Here is a 20056-nt window from a genome sequence, read left to right as displayed (position 1 = left end):
TGGAAATCAGGTTAGCATAGTAAGAATGCATAATTTTGACAACAAGTACTGTGCACTGTTTGGCCAGGTTTGGGATAACCATATCAGGACACCAGAAACCTGGGATAAAACTCATGTTCCAGCTACCAACCAACCAAGAAAAAGGCCTAGATAAAAACCAACAGACTTTGGTGGACTGTGTCCTCTGTCTATGTCCTCTGTAGTCAGAGGTATAACTGGATGTTTGTAGAATAACAACAATAATAATCTCCCCAATAAAGGGTATCATTGGTTAAGTGTTTATCATGTGCCACACCCTGGACTAAATATTAATACTTCACATGCCCTACTTCATTTAATTTTCACAACAACTCTGTGAAGTGGGTGCTATTTCCCTCTCTATTTTACAAATGGGCAACTTGAGGTTCAGAGAGGTTAAATAATCTGCCTAAAGCACAGAGATAATAAGCAGCAGAGCAAGATTGGAAGAAGGTCTATAGGACTAGAGCCAGTGCCCTCTGTACTACCTCAAAATCACATTAACACTGCAAAGAACAATATATTGACCATCATTTGGTTTCCTACAGATCCTGTGTTTCCTAGGGCCCACTGTTATTTTTGTAACCTGGGTACTGCAGTGATGGACAAAGCAAAACACTACACCCTCAAAAATTACAGTTCCAAAGAGGCAGACAGAGGAGCATGAGGGTAAAGGTGCAAGGTCAAAGTCTAGCCATTTGCTCCCATCCATCAATCTGACCGTTTTGGTCTTGGAGTCAAACCACACTCTGGGAGCTGCAGGGCGTACTCCTAAGAACAAGTTGTGTGGTTGGTAGTACCATTCTCTGAATTCCATACAGGCCTCAATGGCATCAACCTTTAAGAAAATCTTCACTTTAGTCAACCCATATGGAAGCTTCAGTGCCAGGGTGCCTTCCAATCTAAACATTAATCATATCTGGGGTAAACACATAGAGACTGAAGAGTAGAGTTGATCAGCAGAGTAGAACTGATAAGGCAGTGTAGAATTTTAAGAGTAGCGTTGTTGGGTATTTGCATTCCTAACATTTATAAAATAGTGCCAGGAGAGAAAGAAATATTTTTGGCCCATGGAATATTGGCGAAGAAGAGTACTTGAGAGTTTGTAGATACTCATTTTCCCTAGTTTAGTTTATCCCTCCTGAGTTTAAGAACCAGAGCCCTCGATTCATCATCTAAGGAGAGAGATGTCAGCCTGAGGGATGAGTGCTACCTTTTGTAGAGGCTCCAAGAGAAATCCGATGGCAACGATGACAATCAGCACAATGATAGCAGAGATAAGGCCAGCTATCTGTGGAGAGGAGAACATTCTCATCACAAACTCAACTTTCCCCCAGGGTTCCAAATTCCCATTGACTCAAGCAAAGACGGGCCTCTTAGCAAAGACCCCCCAGGACCTGAGTTTTGCCTCCTGTACTCTCCTGGACCCCTGATCTGGAGAGAGAGGTACTTGCTGCAAATCCTCTGAACGATCCACCAAATATGTTACCTGCTCCCATGGCGATCAACTCCTGACAGGAGAGCAAGAAGGAATCTTTTTTAGATGTAGCACATCAATATTATGTATGCAAAGTAGTATTTCAAGTTGCCTAATTAGACCCACTGTCGGTTGTATACTTACCTGATTGCCATCAATGGGATAATCATACTTGAGGGAGTAGACGCTGGCCACAGAAAAGGCCACTGCAAAGCCAACAATGGCAATGCCAAAGCAGTCTCCAATGGTATCTTGGAAAGTCTGCCTGCTAGGTGTGATAGGAGCCTGAAACCTGAAATTGAAATTAAGCAAGTCAGAATGTTGCCCACCTGGTTAGAAGCCTTCAACAGCATCCATGTATCCTCAGGAAAAAGTCCAAATTCCTTAGCAATGCCCCAATGGCCCCTTCCCCCACATCTTGCTTAATTACTACCATTTCTCAGAATTTAGACTCCAGCTAGACCAAGTTTTCTTTGTTTCTCATCACCCATCCTCTCCCACCTTGGAAGCTTCTAATTTGCTGTTCCCTCGGCCTGAACCATTCCCTTCAATCCCATCATTCCCTCCAGAAAGTCATTTCTCATCCCCAAAGTCAGGGTTAGGTGAGATTGTCTGTGCTTCTCCAGTGTTTGATTCCTCCTGTTTCCATCCGCCCTCCCAACAGGAAACTCACACCAGACCCAGAGCAGGGACAATGACTAGTTCACTGTTTTAGGACCAGGATCAAACACTTTTCACAGCATATATCGGGTGGTCAGTATTTGTTGAGCAAGTCAATGAATGAATGAATGCATTCTAGGCTGAGTTGTGCCTTTCAAGTATGACTAGCAAGAATTTAGCACCACTGAATACCTTGCAATCTGTTATCTTAATGTTGAAAAGCAATGCTGCCTGGATTTGATATAAGATTGTAAAACTAGTCCAATGATAGTGATAAATCTGATATGATTTTGCTAGTATAGCTACATTACAGTGTACATTTAGATCAATGTAAGCTTCCTGCAAAACATCTCAGATCCCAGTTGTATTGTGACATTGGTTTACAAAGCATCGCTCATGATACCTCCAATAGTTATCCATGGATGAAGGCTCTTTGAGCAAATACAGTTCTGAGACAAGTAAAGCAAGATATATTTCCCTCCATTGATAACAATAACCTTTCATGGGAAACTCGTAGCAAACAAGCCCTGGACTCTGCCCTGAGCTCCACTAATCGGCTACAGCCAACTGCAGCCGTGATGGAGAGTGGGTTTCCATTTAAAGTGAGATTGTGTCAGGCAAACACTGAAGTCACAGAGGATATGTCTGTGTTTATACCTCATGGACTTAGAGCAGTTAAATAACATTTACTAAAATGTTCAGCTCCTATAAACATCTGTTTCTGATGTAAAACTTATTACAACAGGGTTAACTGGGTCCATTCAATTCTTTTTTAATTGCTGTTCATGTTTTGTAAGTGTTAGTACAGTTTTAGCTCTAATTTTGAAGGAGAACTATTATTTCATATTCTGCAGCTTTTATAAATCAGAAAGTTAGCTAGGAACATTATATATGTAAAATATAAAATGAGTGATACAATTTGCATTTTATACAAAATACCCAGAAGCCTGCTATTATTATTTTGTTCTAGCCTCTAAACACCATAGGCAGAATGATGTGATGGGGATTTGCAGTCTGAAAACTGGACTGATTTCCTGGCTGTGCTACTTACCCAGGTTCCTCATTTGTAAAGTGCTGATAATAACACTTGTTCTCTTTTCTTCATAATTTTTGTGGAAGGTTCAAATAAAACAATGAATGTGAATACTATTCACATACTGTAAAGTACAAAGTGCCTCTTAGCTACTATTACAGTGTCCCTCTGGAATCTGAATATATCCTTGGTGTTCTGTTTACTATTTCAATGATCTCTCTCCTTTAGCCAAGTATTTGCATTCAGTGTACATGACTTCACAAAGTCACTTCTAAGATGTCATATTCATTAATAGCAGATTAGCAATAATTAATAATCATTATCTTTCACTTATATTCTATTTGCAAACACCAATGGGCATTTAAAATGTTCACTCAATCATCATTCAGGAGAAGTGGGAGTGTGAAAAGCATGTAAAGTGTCTGGCACAGTAATTTAGGTGATAAATTAAGAATAGCAGTAGTGCAGTTTGAATACTTACAGTAGGCCAGGCACTTTAGGACATCACATGCATTAATTAACTCACTTAATTCTTACAAAAACCCTATGTAATAACTACTATTTTTAGCCCCATTTTTTACAGCCAAAGATATTAAGGCACAGAGTTTAATTATTTGCTGAAGGTCAGGAAGTGAGTCTGGAGTAAATTCTAGGCACTCTGCCTCTAGAAAGCATGAATTTGCTTACTGGGCTACACTGCCTCTCTGTAGGGTATGATGATCTATAAATATGTCACCCCCTTCTTCACCCACACATACTGTGGAGAGATGTCCGTTGACATTTAAAATACATTTACTAAGTAATGTCACTGTAACTCAGTGATCTTAAGTTTATCTTTTATTTCCAACATCCTTCTGACAAGATAAAGTATAATCACTTGAAAGTTGCAGAGTAGAGAGAAACCCTAGAAATAGTCTTTCAACTTCAGCCTAATTTCTACTATTTAAAGTGATATTTGTGATCTAAATATCACAAGTTTAACACATTTTTATCTGGTGATAAAAATATTTTTTGCTTAAAAATATATATTTGCTTCTAATAGAATTTCCCTGGTGGCTCAGACAGTAAAGCATCTGCCTACAACGCGGGAGACCCGGGTTCAATCCCTGGGTCCGGAAGATCTCCTGGAGAAGGAAATGGCAACCCATTCCAGTATTCTTGCCTGGCAAATCCCATGGATGGAGGAACCTGGTAGGCTACAGTCCATGGAGTCCCAAAGAGTCAGACACAACTGAGCGACTTCACTTTCACTTTTCACTTTCTATTAGAAGTTAGTTATTTTTAAGTCAACAATGAAATGCATATAAATTCTTATTCCTAGAATAATTCTTAAATATTCCTAGGTACTGGAAGGAGGGAAGGTTTTCATTTTTGTTTTCGTTTTGTTTCATTACCAGGAATAAAATGTTTCCTTGGTAAGCAAGCTGGAAGAAACTGATGCGATGGTCAGAAGGCAGAGAGAGGAAAGAGCACAAAACTGGATCTCTCTCAACAATTGAATAAAGGCAATGGACTACATTTTCAAACTCCTTGTACAAACTGCACCTCCCAGCCTTTTGGAGCGGTAAGAGTTGCTCTGGACTTGTTTTGAACTTGATCTTGAGAAAGGACAGAGTGTGCCCATCTGGATTGCTCAAGCAGTGTGTGGCAGGTATTCCTTCAGTGTCTCCTTTGAACTATTGGAACTTGGCTCCAGTAACGTCAAACAAAATACTACATAATGTTTATGGTAATTAATGGCCAGGGAAATCTGGTTTCTCTCGGTTCTTTTTTATGAGAAGGAACAAGTTTAACCTCTTTTTCTGCTTCTACTATCTTGCTTTTACGTGCATGGGAGTCCCTTCTCTGATTTGTGCGTTCTTTCGCGTGGAGACACTTTCTGATATTAAGAACTGCAGACCTGATGTCCTTCGTGACTTATTCCTAGAAGGACAAAAGTGAGCCTTCCTCTTGGATGCAGGATGGATGCCAGATGCAGGGAGAGTGCTGAGGAGGGTTAGTGCCTTTCAGCTTAGAGTCCTCTGTCACTACTGCTAGCTCTCTAATTGGTGCTTGGAGAGGCCATCATGAGAAAGACACTTACCCAGGTTTCATCTCCCCAATCACAGCCACATTAAACCTTCTTTTGAAGTCAAAGCCATAGGACACACCTGTTGCGATCACAGTCTGCAAAGATGCAAATTGCCCATGTTAGAAATGGGAGATGTCACTAAGAGTCTTGCTTTGAAAAAAAAAAGTACCATTGCCAAAGGCCACTCTTTGACCTATTACATAGGAATCTCAAGCTCAGGTTTGGCTACTTTTTGAAAAGTCCCAAGGCAATTCTAATGTACTACTGAAACAGAACCACAGCTTCATTCCAATGAGTCCATCACCAGGCTTCTCTTGCCTTACATGGAAAGAATAAACCCCAAATCGTCAAAGCAAGTTATTAAATTATGAATGAAGAGAAATACCATACTAAATGTCATACCAGAAACTGCAGCGAGATTGCCTGTCTCGCCAAAACCTCCTAATTTACAGAGAGGGAGGGTTTTCAACATAAAAACACAAGGCAGAAGGTGAGGGTGGGATGATTTGAGAGAATAGCATTGGAACATGTATATTACCATATGTGAAATAGATCACCAGTCCAAGTTCAATGCATGAAACAGGGCACTCAAAGCCAGTGTACTGGGACAACCCAGAGGGAGGTGGGAGAGGGGTTCGGGATGGGGGACACATGTACACCCGTGGCTGATTCATGTGAATGTATTGCAAAAACCACCACAATATTGTAAAGTAATTAGCCTCCAGTTGAAATAAATAATTAATTAAAAAAAAAAAACACAAGGCAAACAAATTATGAAAGGAAACCTGAAGATGATCACTTACCACAATGAGTTCAATTGGGATGGGCACTGGAAGCTTGGCTTTGTAGCGCTGATTTATTTCTTTAACCACAAATACCACCACCAGGATAACCAAGGATGTCACAAGGTCTGCAATATTAGTCTTCTCTATTTGTGAGAATACGGACTCTAGGACCTGAAAGTATAAAAATTAAAAAACCCAAGTGCTATATTAATGTGTAATTTGGATACAACACTTAATTCCAAACACATAAAAATAAACGTAAGACATGAAAGGACTGACAGATGGAAAGCAATTGCCTGTTCTGCTCATGTTAAACCCTAGTAACTGTAGAGACTAGCATGGAGATACGTGAAGAGTAAGTTAGCATAGCATTGTCATCACACTGGTTTATCGATGCTCTTCATCTAGTGTCAAATTTTCTGGGATGCGTTTCACATTTTTATAACTGGTCTCTTCTACTCTTAGGTGTCATTGCCATCATTTTTGTTTGTTTCTTGTTTTTATTATTGGAGGAAAATTGCTTTACAATGCTGTGTTAGTTTCTCCTGTACAACGAAGTGAATCAGCTTATATGTATACTTCACTTTTCATTTCATAATCAATACTATACTGCTCTGTCCAGGGAATCACCTTTCACCTCTGATAGTTTTTCTTAGCATGTTTCCCCTTAATTCCTGGCTTTTTTTTTTTAAGGTTCAGACCCCTTATATTTCTTCATTGACTCTCTCTGTCCCTTTGGAAAATAGTTTCCTGGCTAGCTGTGCGCTGTTTACAGTCTTAATTCCCAAGGCCAGTTGGATTTCCATATCTATGGGATCTGGACAGCTCAAGCAGGCCCAGACTAGATCCCAAATGACTCCCAAAAGATTCCACTTCTGGAATAGCTCTGAATGGGAGTGAGAGAGGTCTGGTTCCAACTTGGAGCAAGTTTTGTCTCAGACTCCCAAACACTGTCTTGATAGAAGCACTAACAAGCCCCAAAGTCAGGAAAGAGAAGGAAATAACAAAGAACAGAGAGGGAAGAATTTAAGCAGAGACTTAAAAAAGAAAAAAATAGAAAAGATCAATGGAACTAAAAGCTTGCTTTTTGAAAAGATAAACAGAGGAGACAAACCTTTAGCTAGACTCACAAAAGAAAAAAAAAAGAGTGAGGACTTAAATACATAAATTCAGAGGCGCTAAGAACACTGTTTGTTCTAAAGTACATCCTCCAGAGGAGAGAAGAACCACTGTTCTGTTTACATATTGGCCAATTTCCTTTTGCTTTATAAATAAGGATACATAAGAGTCAGAAGAATTTCAATTCTAAAAAAACAAGACCTGCTTTTTTAGAAATAGGGATGCAGTGCCATCCAATTAGCACATTTCTTTCAACATAAGATTTTGAGAAAGATTTTAAAATGTGCGCCATCATTTTTTTTCTTTTAAAATAAACCGAAGAGTCAAATCTAAAAGAAGTGATACTTAATTTCTGTTGTTTACATCAGCTGCATGGGAGTTGTGAAAGATTTTCAGTGTTGTTCTCTTTGCCACTAATTTTTTCTTCATGTGAATACATTTCACAGCCTGTTGATTTCCTGGAAGTTGTTAAGTAAGCCCCACAGCAAAGGCACAAAAGGAAAGTTCTCTGGGAAACACGATAGTGAATTTCATGTATTCCTTATCTTTGAAGCAAAAAAAATACTCACTTTAAAAAGTGAAAATGGATCGGTGTGTGCCGGGACTGTCAGCTGAAACATAAATTTGAGCTGGGAAACCAAAACATGAATAGCGGCAGCGGTGGTGAAGCCACTGATAAGGGACTCGGATAGATAAATCACCACGAAGCCCAGCCGTAGAACCCCATCAGCAACTGCAAAGAGAGGGCAGAGCCTTGTTAGTGTAAATTCACAATACACCTCGGCAATCTGAAAGATCAACCACTGAAATGGTTCAAACTGTGGAGATTCAGCCTCCACTCTTGGGTCTGGAAGAAAAGTGTCTCAGCCTCCTGGAACACCTTCCATTAAGGTACCTCCTTCTGCTTCCCTCCTCCCCACCCCCACCCCAAATGTTACATGGTGTTCAAATAGCACATCATTTCAATATACCTCCAAGAACTAGCATGTTTCTTTTCTTCCCTCTTTTGAAGGCAAGGTATTCTTAGGAGACTCACCCCATAAACTTTTCATAGCAGAATTTTATCTAACATCAGTCTTCATAACTTTTTCCCGGGGAATTGTCAGTTACCTTTTTTTGGTTGCTGTTGCATGCATGGGCAAGCATCCATTCAGATTCCCTCAAACAAGTTGGTCGACTTTTGTTGGAAAATACATAACTGTTTATGACATCAAAACTGCTTGATTTTAACTGAGGGCAAAACTGATTCATTCCCCCAAAGCATTAGGATTTTGCAATAATAAGGTAAATGGATATGGAAAGTTGGCCTGACTCTCCACTCCTGTCACCAGAATGCAACCTAAGCTGTGAGTTTGCAAAAGCACTAGAATCGGAGATGCACTCAGACTCCATCACTGAGTCATGTCACTATGTCTTGGTTTGAATTGACTTTTTTTTAACGCTTTTGTCTTTAGGCAACACCTTGAGGAGTTTGACATTATCACTATCTAACATCTTGAGGACAGGAGAAAGCAATGGCAACCCACTCCAGTACTCTTTGCCTGGAAAATCCCATGGATGGAGGAGCCTGGTAGGCTGTAGTCCATGGGGTCACGAAGAGTTGGACACTTACTGAGTGACTTCACTTTCACTTTTCACTTTCATGCATTGGAGAAGGAAATGGCAACCCACTCCAGTGTTCTTGCCTGGAGAATCCCAGGGACGGCGGAGCCTGGTGGGCTGCCATCTGTGGGGTCGCACAGAGTCGGACACGACTGAAGCGACTTAGCAGCATGGTGGTAGGGGTGTGGCTTGGGAGTAAGTCTTTAAGCCCCTCTCTAATCTATGTGGACTATAGAATTCTCCAGTCAACGATATTGGAGTGCGTAGCCATTCTCTTCTCCAGGGTATCTTCCCATCCCAGGGATCGAACCTGGTTATCCTACATTGCAGGCAGATTCTTTACCATCTGGGGCTTTCCTGGTGGCTCAGATGGTAAGCTTCAGGGTTTCCCTGGTGGCTGAAATGATAAAGAATCTGCCTGCAATGTGGGAGACCCGGGTTTGATCCCTGGGCCAGGACGATCCCCTACAGAAGGAAATGGCAAGCCACTCCAGTATTCTTGCCTAGAGAATTCCATGGACAGAGTCCATAGGGTCATAAAGAGTTGGACATGACCGAGGAACTAACACTTTCACTTTCAATAAGAAATTGGGCTTCCCAGTTGACTCAGTGGTAAAGAACTTGCCTGCCAATGCAGGAGCCACCAGTTCTATCCCTGGGTTGGGAAGATCCCTTGGAGTAGGAAATGGCAACCCCCTCCAGTATTCTTGCTGGGATAGTCCCATGGAAGAGCCTGGCGGCCTATAGTCCATGGGGTGGCAAAGAGTCAGAAACAAGTGACGTGACTGAGCACACACACACAATGTGAAATGAGAAAAAATTTCCTAGCTGCCAGTCTCTCTATTACTTGCATACAGTTCTGTTTAGTAAGAACTGGGAGTGTATCAATTCCCAGGTATTTTATTGAATTCAGCATTTACTTGTCATCACATGTGCCTCCAAGTTCTCATTTTTCCTACTTTCCAGACCCACATTCACTCCTCTTTGCAAAGTGGATCTGTCCCTCTTCTTATGGTTGCCATGAGTGACTCTTCTTAAATTATTTCCAGTGGGCCACTGAAGGAGGCACAACAGGAAGAGTTGGGAGGGGTGGCAAGAAGTAGAAAAACCAGAAAGATGTGTACCAGTCAGGACACATAGATTGGGGAGGGTAGATTATGTGACAAAATGCTCACCTGGATGATTCCAGAAAGAATTGTAACTGTTGCAGCCACTATCACTTTCTGCTCATCTATTGATGAATCGTTAGTCATTGAGCTATTAGCGAATGTTGAATCAGCTGCACTGTCTGTTGGGGTTAGTCTCACAACTACTGCTCCCACCATCATACTCAGAACTGGAAATGGACCTAATAAGACAGGGTGAATTGTAGTCATTATGCTTCCCCATAGCACAGTTGTCTTTCAACCAAAATGTAGCATGTAGAAAGATTACCATCTGGAGTTCTGGTCTCCTTCCCAAGCCCCAGTTCTAATTTGTAATTACAAGAAATTATGACTCCTCTTCTGGATGTTGCACAATATGGAATTGATACAATTCATGACTGGGGCTTCCCAGGTGGCGCCAGTGGTAAAGAGACCGCCTGCCAGTGCAGGAGACATAAGCGACTGTAGGTTTGATCCCTGGGTTGGGAAGATCCCCTGGAGGAGGGCACGGCAACCCACTCCAGTATTCTTGCCTGGAGAATCCCATGGACAGAGGAGCCTGGCAGGCTACAGTCCATAGGTTTGCAAAGAGTCGGACACAATTGAATCAACTTAGCACGCATATACAATGCATGGATAACATCATTAATAAAGAAAAAGCAATGAGCATTAATTAGCCCAGTAATTCACTTACCCACAGATATGTGTCTGGAAGTGCCCAAGAAAAAGTAGATGATGACTGGGAAAAAGGCTGCATATAGCCCGTAGCCTGGGGGGATGGTGACTAGCAGAGCAAATGCTAAACCTGTAAATATACCAGCATCAGTGTTTTTATTTCATGCAAAGGGATCATAGAAGTTTTTATTAGGGTCTTCTAGTTATTTAAGATTGCACCTTAAAACTTGTTTTATTAACTCAAATGTATCAAAGATGTAAATGTAAGAGCTAAAGCTATAAAACTATTGCAAGAAAACTTAGGTATAAACCTTTGTGTCCTTGAATTAAGCAAGGGTTTCTTAGTGACATCTATAGCATAAGTGGCCAAATTTAAAACACATAAACTGGACTCCATCAAAATGTAAAAATGGGTACTTCAAAGATACTATGAAAAAGGGAAATGACATCCCTCAGAAAGAGAGAGATTACCTGCAAATCATATGTTGGATAAAGGTCTATTATCCAGAATGTGTAAGCAACCATTGCAACTCAAAAATAAAAGACACATAACCTAATTTTAAAATATACAAAAGATTTAAATTAGACATTTCTCCAAAGATATACAAATGGCCAGTAAGCACATGAAAAGATACTCAACATCATTAGTCATTAGAAGAATGCAAATCAAAACCACAGTGAGACACCATTTCATACTCAGTAGGATAGCTAAAGTAACAAAGGCAGACAGTAACAAGTGTTCACAAGGATGTGGAGGAATTTGAATCTTCACCATTGCTAATGAATTATTATATGACACAGCAATTATACTCCTAGGTATATACCCAAGAGGATTAAAACATACATTCACACAAAAACTTGTGTGCAAGTGTTCATAATAGTATCAGTGTTATTCATAAAAGCCACAGGGTGGAGACAACCCAATGTCCATCAACTCATGAACGCACAAACAAAATGTAGTGTATCTACAGAGTAGGATCTTATTCATCCATAAAAGTGCATGAAGGACTTGTACATCATGGGAGAAACTTGCAAACATTATGCTAAGTGAAAGAAACAAGACACAGAAGATTGATATGTTCTATGATTCTGTTTGCATGAAATGTCCAGAATAGATAACTCCAGTGAGACAGAAAGTTGTTGCCAAGGGGCTGGGTGGAGGGAGGATGGGAAGTGATTTGCAAGAGATTTGGGGGTATGCATATGGTGAGAATGTCTCAGAATTATTTAGCCATGATAGTTGCAGAACCTTAGTTGCACAATATTTTGTAAATATCCAAAACAAACAAACAAACCCAATACTGAATTTACACGTTAAAAGGATGAATTTTGTGATATATAAATTACATCTCAAAAAAAGTTACCTTGCAGTACAGCCACCAGCCCTGTGCTGATTCCAGAAACAATGTCACTGAGGAGCCATTCCTTTATGCGATATGCTGGCAACCAAGATGCTATGGGGAACGAGGAGAAGGCAATTTTCTTGGCCCTTTGTGCAGAACAGCTGAAACAATGAAAACCACAGGTCAGTTAATTAATATCCAATTTTAAGTTTAGTACCTATTGTAGATGGAAATTTGTTAAAGATGATATCATTTCACTAATCTTCCCACTAATATTCACCTCTTTACACGTACTAGCTGCCCTGACTACCACCAAAGGATTTTTTTTTAAAGAAAAATATTTCTTTTCTTTAGCCACAATAGAACTTATTTGTCATCCTCAGCTTGACTTGTACAACACTTGACAGAAAATTTTCCTCTGTCCTCATCTATCAGTTTTTTGATATGAAAAGATTGTGTCGAGAGCTGAGATAGTGTTCATTTCAGAGACTACCTTTCTAGCCCTGGAGTAGGAGGTTTGGAAATCAAAGACTGACTCTGGAGACTGGGCTAGAAAGAAGAACTTGGAAGCTTAAAAATTTCAGAGAAAGTGCTTCATTTACTCCTAATACCAGTACTTTAGAAAAATATCTTACCGGCACAACTTTTTGAGATGATCCAGAAGCGTCTTATGATGTCTTTGTTTCTTCTTATGGTCTTCCCCAAAAGCATTTGCAGAATACACTGGCCTGGCCACAACATACTGATTCCCAATGGGCTCGATCATTTTGCCCTCTCTGAGGGTTGTAGTAAGTGGAAGACCTTTGAAACTATGTGGCAAACCCTTCTTGCCTTTAGCAGGTTAAAATGCCTGAAACCAAACAGAGCTTGCTTCTTAAATAACTCAGAGATAATGTGATGCAATTTACAGATGAGTGAGCTCTGAACTGAATGTTACCACCTTTTGAGATCAAAAGAGGCTGGATTAAGGGACCTAGACTGTGTTTTGTGACAATGATATCTCTTTTTACTGCAATGAGCTGGACATGGATTCATTGGGTAAGTAAACAAGGGTTTTGATTGATTGATTTTTAAAAGATTGCCAAAGAACAATAGGAAGTGACTCAGTTTACTAACCAGTCAGTGCATTTTTGATTTGTAAAGCGAGATCTCAAGAAAAGAATTTACTCATTTTTTTTTTTTTTTTCAGTAAAGTTTCCAAAGTTATGGCATTGTGGATATTGGGACAGATAAGATTTAAATCAAAGTCTATTCACTGCTGCTAACTCGAGCCAAGGCTATTTCATTTTATCCATCAGAATTTTTGTAATATCTTTTGAAATGCTTTTAATCTGAAATTCAAGGCATATTGCCCATTTATTTTCTTATCATTTCTGCCCCAACCTCTGGCTTGACCTCTAGCATTTGAGTCCCTCTGAACTTTGTTATGACTGTGAGACCCTTTTCGCTATTCTTTCTTTATGTGGACCATTTAAAAAATCTTTATTGCATGGGGAACACGTGTATACCTGTGGTGGATTCATGGAGATATATGGCAAAACCAATACAATATTGTAAAGTTAAAAAATAAAATAAAATAAAATAAATAAATAATTTTTAAAAAGTATTTAATGCTGTAAATATTCCTTTAAACATTTAACTGCAAAAATAAATAAATAAATAAATATCTTTATTGAATTTGTTACAGTATTCCTTCTGTTTTATGTTTTGATTTTTTGGCTGCAAGGCATGTGAGCTCTTAGTTTCCTGACCAGGGATTAAACCCATGCCCTGGCATTGGAAGTCGAAGTCTTAACCACTGGACAGCCAAGTTCTGTTCAGTTCAGTCACTCAGTTGTGTCCAACTCTTTGCGACCCGGTGGACTGCAGCAAGGAAGTCCTATAAATAAATTTTTCCTCTCTTTTCTTTTTTGGCTGCCCCACGAGGCATGTGGGATCTTTGCTCCTCAACCAGGGATTGAACCAACACCTACTATGGGGGAAGCTCCAAGTCTTAACCACTGGGTGGCCAGGAATGTCCCCAATCTAGCCAACCTTAGAATGAAGATGACTCAGGTACTGTGCATTCTATTTATGGCAGATGCTGCCATGGACAAAAAAAAAAAAAAGCCACCGTTTTGTTGCTTTACTCATATTTTCCAGCAGGTTTTGATGGAAACACATTAGTTCTTTTCCTTAGTCATTTTATTTTTTTTCTCCTTCCTTTTGCTGTTATGTGTTTTGTCTCTGTTACGTTATGGTCTAATCTTTTTTACTAGTGACAAGGATGGCAGATATGATTACATCTCCATCTCCATGAAGCTGCCTTCCCTGAGGAGGACCATGTCTGGCTCTTTTGTGGGTCAAAGGCTCAGACTACAAAGGGAATGCTTGAGGGCAAGAGTCAGGGTTGCTTAAGAAATCTTTACAGAATTTAGAGAGCTTGAGGGCCACAATTCCGATCTTGTGGTTCTTCCCTAGGCCGCCATCACTGCTCCCGAAAGCAGCTGCCTTATAGTCCACATGTAACCAACCATCTGAGCCACTGAATCATCCACTTCTTTGGTGTCTCTGCTGAAAAAAGCTCCTGACACTCATAAATTAATGTCATTCCCCAGTCCATCATTTCTGGGATTCTTGAGAATGACCTAATTTAGTTAGGAATTCAAAAGTGATTTTTCTTAATTTAAAAACAAAACAACTTGAACATGTTACCTTTACCTCAGAAATTCTTGGAAAACTTTTTTTCTTGGTGCTTAGAGTAACAATTTCAGTTTCAAATATGACACCCATATTAGTGTATAACCTTTTCATTTCTGTTTTATCTTCATGCCTCAGATTTTTCTCTGGGTTCATTAAGGGGTCAGTGGTTTTGGGGGATTGAAATTCATTCTCAGGCACTTTTCCTCCTAATGGTTTTTGAACTTTAAATCTCATTTGTATACATTTCCACTCTTATCTCCTTTCCTATGATGTGTTCTTTTTAATTTTTTGGCTTTTATTTCATACCGATTACATACACAGACACACATACACATATATACATATACCTACATTCTTTGGTCCTGTGACTTAGGCATACAAGTTTGTCTTTCTCTGCGTTCCCTGCCACCAACCCCCTGCCCCAAGCACAAATTTAGTCCTGGGATTATTTTATAGAGTTCAGTTTTTTCCAATTTAACCATTTTGATTTATTAGTAACACTTTGATATTTATAGGAATTAGGGAGAGTCGTGTACATTACCCATTCCCCTCCAACCCCCCAAACTCCACCCAACCACAACGGGCTGTGCAAAACTGTCACCACCGGGCTTCCGGCTACCTGGGCACCTCCATTCTGCCTGCCCCACTCCTCTGAAAAGTGTCCATCGCCCTAACCTTTGCATATCTCAGCATTTATACATTTATCCATTCAGTGTTCTATTCTTTCAGCGTCTGCCCTTCCTGTTGGAAACTAATTTGAACCAAGATGCGCATAAGTGATGCTAGTATTTTTCTTCAATTGGTGGTCATTTGAATCCAGGAGGCAAGCAGGTATGCTGAATATTTCCTGGCCTCTCCCCAGTCACGGTAGATACCTCCACCACCCTTGCACAAAGTTGGCTGTCACTGACTCCACCCTGAGCCAGATTTCAAAATACCGCTGTGCCAGTCAGCGGAAAACCAGAAGTAAGTCAGCCTTATTTCATGAATTGGTCTTTGGACAATGGGAAATACAGCCATGTCTTGAAGATAGCTACACCTCGGGGAGAGGTGGGAGAACAAGCAGAATAATGGGTCCAGGGAACACTTTCAGAGGGACCCCAATCCACAGCCAAAGAGGAACCAGTGCACCAGAACTAATGAGCCTGCAATCTGGAGCCTCTGCAGCTACTGATCCTAAGCCACAGCTGCTACAGACTGCATGCCCCAGAGCCTGTGCTGTGCAACAAAAAGAAGCCACGGCAATGAGAAGCTCTTGCCCCCCAACTAGAGAGTAGCTCCCCATTCACCTCGACTAGAGAGAGCCTACACACAGCAGTGAGGGCCTAGCACAGGCAAAAAGAATAAATATTATTATTTTTGTTAAAAAGGTGATGGGGCTGGAAAGAGGATCCTGAGGGTGTGGGGCAGTATCTCTAAAGAGTCCCAAAGCAAATGGCTATAGAAAAATATTTTGGATGTTTTTTCTGCTAAAATAATATGGATGATGCACACAACTCTAGTTCAGTGGGCAAGAATATAAGAGCATCCTGTATTGCTTAGTCAAGAAGTTCGCTTATGTACCTGCTTTACAGCGGTCTTATAACACCTTCTAGGAACTTAGTTCAGTTTTCATCTTAGTTCAGGCACTAAACATTATTTTTATTATTGACAGCTCTTTTTATTGGCAATCATTATTATCAGTCTTACTGCTGAGAAACTAAGTCAAGCCTAATGCAGTCAGGAGGTGCAGCCGAAAAGAGTGAGAATTTGGCAGCTAAGTAGACCTGCCTTCACATCATTACTTGGCCATAGTTTGAGTTGCTCTGGGCAAGTGCGTCAATCCTTAGTTTTTCTCATGGTGAAAAGGGATGTCATTACCTTCCTTGTAGGGGCATTGTAAGGGCTTCCCAGACAGCTCAGTGGTAAAGAATCAGCCTGCCAAGGTGGGAGATGTGGGTTTGATCCCTGGGTGGGGAAGATTCCCTGGAGAAGGAAATGGCAACCCACTCCAGTATTCTTGCCTGGGAAATGCCATGGACAGAGGAGCCTGGTGGGCTACATTCCATGGGGTTGTAAAAGAGTCAGACAGTACTTAGTGACTAAACAACAACAAAGGGCCATTGTGAAGACTGAAATTAGGGTATATAAGGAGAGCCTTCTTAGCTTTAATTGCATAGGTAATAATTTCAGGACTGAGTTTAATATTGACCAGTAGACTGTACATGACACAGTCAGCTGGTACCTGTCTGAAAATATTAGTGCTAACATCTTTTCTATGACTTCATATTTATTCTAAACTTCTCCAGAATTGACAGTTTTCCATTCTCACCCATTTATTTCAACGTAATGTTAAAGTGTCTAGCTATCTAAGCTTCCTAGCATATACAAGGCCCTGCATATTTTGGTTCTGGCCTATCTCACAAGTTTCTTCACTCCTCCTTCATAATTACAGAAATTTCTTAACAAACAAATGATATTTAACATCGCCCCCGTTCCTTTGCATGCACTTTTTCCTTTACCTGTGTTTTTCTCCTCCAACACCTGGTAAATTCCAATTCATCCTTTAAAATACTTGGCTGTCAATGACCAACGGTTTGTTCCTTCAACAAGCATTTATTATTCTATTGTTTTTTAGGAAAACTTCCTAACATAACTGTGTAAGATATGACGGTGCTGTAGAGCCTTCATGGAATCCTCTAAAAAGAGCTAATCATTTCCTTTTGTACACACCTGGTAGGCATTTCTGTCCCAGAGGATACTGAATTGTCATTATTTGTTTATAAGTTTCTCTTGCCAATAAGACTCAGTTCCTCAAGGACAAAGCCCAAACTTAATCATTTCTTTCCTTTTTGCAGAGTACCTGTAAAGTAGTCATTACTCAGGAAGATTTTTTGAGATAAATTGAACTATAAACAAAAGATATAGAAATGATGTGGTTCTAAATTCCAAAGTTTACTTCCATAGAAGGAGTGTCCAATATTAGTGATACAGATAACAAATTGTAAGAAGAAGGGATGTGAATGTGGGTTGGCATTGAGAAAGATTTTATCTAGGAATTGTGTTAGACCTTAAAGAACAGGTAAGTTTGAAAGAGATAAGAAAGCAATGGGGGATTAAGACATCATGTTCAAAGGCTAGTGAGACAAATACTGAAACAGAGGATTTTGTTGGACAAAAGGATGAACTGTTATGAAAAACGTTACGTGTTAAGTTGTTAAGAAGGCATCTCAGACCCATGAAGCTGACAAAATTAAAGAGAATCCCTTGACTTTCTCTAAGGCTTTGCGTTTTTCTAAGCACTTTCACTTTTCTCCCTTGAGCAGAGAAGGTAGAAATTATTATCGTTAACTTACAGATCAAGAAATTGAGATCAGAGAAGATAGAAGACTTTCCCAAGTTTCACAGCTAAGCAAGTGACAGGGCTAGGACAAGAAGCCAGGTCTTGTGAACGATTCTTTCCAGTATGTACTCTTCTCTGCCTTTTGATGTAGGGGCACCCATGAGCCCTGAATCCCTGAGAGACAAGGGGACAGAGTTCCAGATGAGACACATACATACAGTGCTCTTGTCCTTGTGCAGAAGAGCCCCTCTGCCACGCTCCTGCTCTCAATATCACATACACAAAATGTGAGCCCGGGTAGCCTGGAGTTCAATCTCATTCAAGTGAACCTGATTATTCTCCCCTTTACTACCCAATAAAGTGAAACAGAGGCTGGAGGAAGGCTCTTTTCTTCTTGTTTGGAGAACCAAGGACCTCCATCATGGAGAGAAGCTGAACCAGGTTATTACTTATTTATTCAGGAATTTAATAACATCCATTCTGATTTTGTGGATTTTGTTCCTTAGTCAAATATAAGCTGTTTAGTAGACATTGAGACATTTGTTCATTTACTTATATACTTATTCATTTATCAAGATGGAGGAGGCAAGATATGTGTTAACCCACTGTAAAACTAACCCACTCTAAAACTACTTTTGTCTGAAATCAAATATTTGCTTCCTCATTTCTCAGTAGAAATGATCTTTATGTGGCCAACTTTCATTACACTGTTTTTCTGAATGACAAATTTTCTTTGGAAAAGAAAATTATTTAATCCAGAAATTTAATAAGTTATTTCCCATGCTCACATTTAGGAAAATGTGTGTAATCTTCTGACATTTTAGAGAATGAAATGAATTTTTTGTTAGGGCTGGTAATCCATAGGAAAAATACTGCTGCACAATATAGTATTAATTGTGGCATATGACACTCTGCTGCTTTCCAGTGGCAATTTTTTTCTCTCTCTCTTCCTTTTTACTATCTGTCCTACTTGTTTCTATTCCCTTTTTGCATGCCCCCTCCACTCCCAATGGAGAAGGAAATGGTAACCCACTCCAGTATTCTTGCCTAGAGGATCCTATGGACAGGAGCATGGTGGGCTGCTGTCCATAGGGTTGCATAGAATCGGACATGACTGAAGCAACTTAGCATGCATGCCTGCATTGGAGAAGGAAATGGCAACCCACTCCAGTATTCTTGCCTGGAGAATCCTAAGGACGGAGGAGCCTGGTGGGCTGCCGTCTATGGGGTTGCACAGAGTCGGACATGACTAAAGTGACTTAGCAGCAGCAGCAGCTCCACTCCCATTTTCCCTTCTTGGACTATCTGGGGAGTTTGGCACTTAAATCCCTCACTTCTGGACCAAAAGACTTTTCTCAACACCTTCTAATAGATCATCCTATCTCCCGGAAAAGCCTTTCCCAAAGCCTGCTTTATTTGCTAAACTTCAGAATAGATGGTCTACTCATAAAATCAGATTTGGGTGTAGAATAAAAGGAATATGGGAATAATGAATACAAAACCCTGCTATCATTGAAAGGGCTATTTTAAGTCCTAAAAATGCATACAGACGTTTACTCAAATGTCATATCAAAATCTACTCAAATGTTTACATCACATTGCTATGGCTCCAGACTAACATTTTAAGCCTATTGTTAGGTATAATTTTTTTTTTTTAGTTCTACCAGTTTATTGCTACCAACCCATCTACCTCCACCCTCCTCATACCTGCGTACTCAGTCATGTAACCCCATGGACTGCAGCCCACCAGGCTCCTCTGTCCACGGAATTTTTCAGGCAAGAATACTGGAGTGGGTTGCTACTTCCTTATCCATAGCCTATTGTTAGGTATGATTTAAAATATTCCTGATCATGGAACAAACTCAAGAATGCCACCCTAACTTTTGAATATGTTTCAGTCAGAAAATATACCATTTGCAAGAAACAGAAAACCAATTTGAGTAAAAAATCATAAATGTATTTCCTACCTGATACACAGTCATTGAGGCTGTTCAGCGATGTTGAAATATAGCCCAGTTCTAAGAGGCAGTGTCCATCCACTTAGTTTTATAGGTTCTGCATGCATCCATATGTGTATTGATGACTATATATAGGTTATGTAAGGCAGTGGGGAAATCACCTTTC

The 20056-nt window shown here is 40.1% G+C and overlaps 1 protein-coding gene across 1 annotated transcript in view; it reads right to left on the bottom strand.

Moving 5' to 3' along the window:
• SLC26A3 (solute carrier family 26 member 3) overlaps positions 1 to 12694 on the bottom strand; it is a 28351-nt gene extending 15657 nt beyond the window's left edge. Inside the window, exons 1-11 of the mRNA XM_070369607.1 lie at positions 12564 to 12694; positions 11950 to 12089; positions 10605 to 10715; positions 9941 to 10113; position 8604; positions 7733 to 7896; positions 6063 to 6215; positions 5272 to 5354; positions 1640 to 1787; positions 1416 to 1529; positions 1232 to 1309 (exon numbers count right to left, since the gene is read on the bottom strand). Of these exons, the coding sequence (XP_070225708.1) occupies positions 1232 to 1309; positions 1416 to 1529; positions 1640 to 1787; positions 5272 to 5354; positions 6063 to 6215; positions 7733 to 7896; position 8604; positions 9941 to 10113; positions 10605 to 10715; positions 11950 to 12089; positions 12564 to 12694 (1296 nt within the window). The remainder of the gene's footprint in view (positions 1 to 1231; positions 1310 to 1415; positions 1530 to 1639; positions 1788 to 5271; positions 5355 to 6062; positions 6216 to 7732; positions 7897 to 8603; positions 8605 to 9940; positions 10114 to 10604; positions 10716 to 11949; positions 12090 to 12563) is intronic.
• Between the last annotated feature and the right edge of the window lie 7362 nt (positions 12695 to 20056).

The sequence above is a fragment of the Bos mutus genome, chromosome 4 (genome assembly GCF_027580195.1).
Source record: "Bos mutus isolate GX-2022 chromosome 4, NWIPB_WYAK_1.1, whole genome shotgun sequence".
Lineage (NCBI taxonomy): Eukaryota > Metazoa > Chordata > Mammalia > Artiodactyla > Bovidae > Bos > Bos mutus.
Note: the sequence above shows the minus strand (reverse complement) of the source record. Positions and strands in the feature narration are given on the sequence as shown.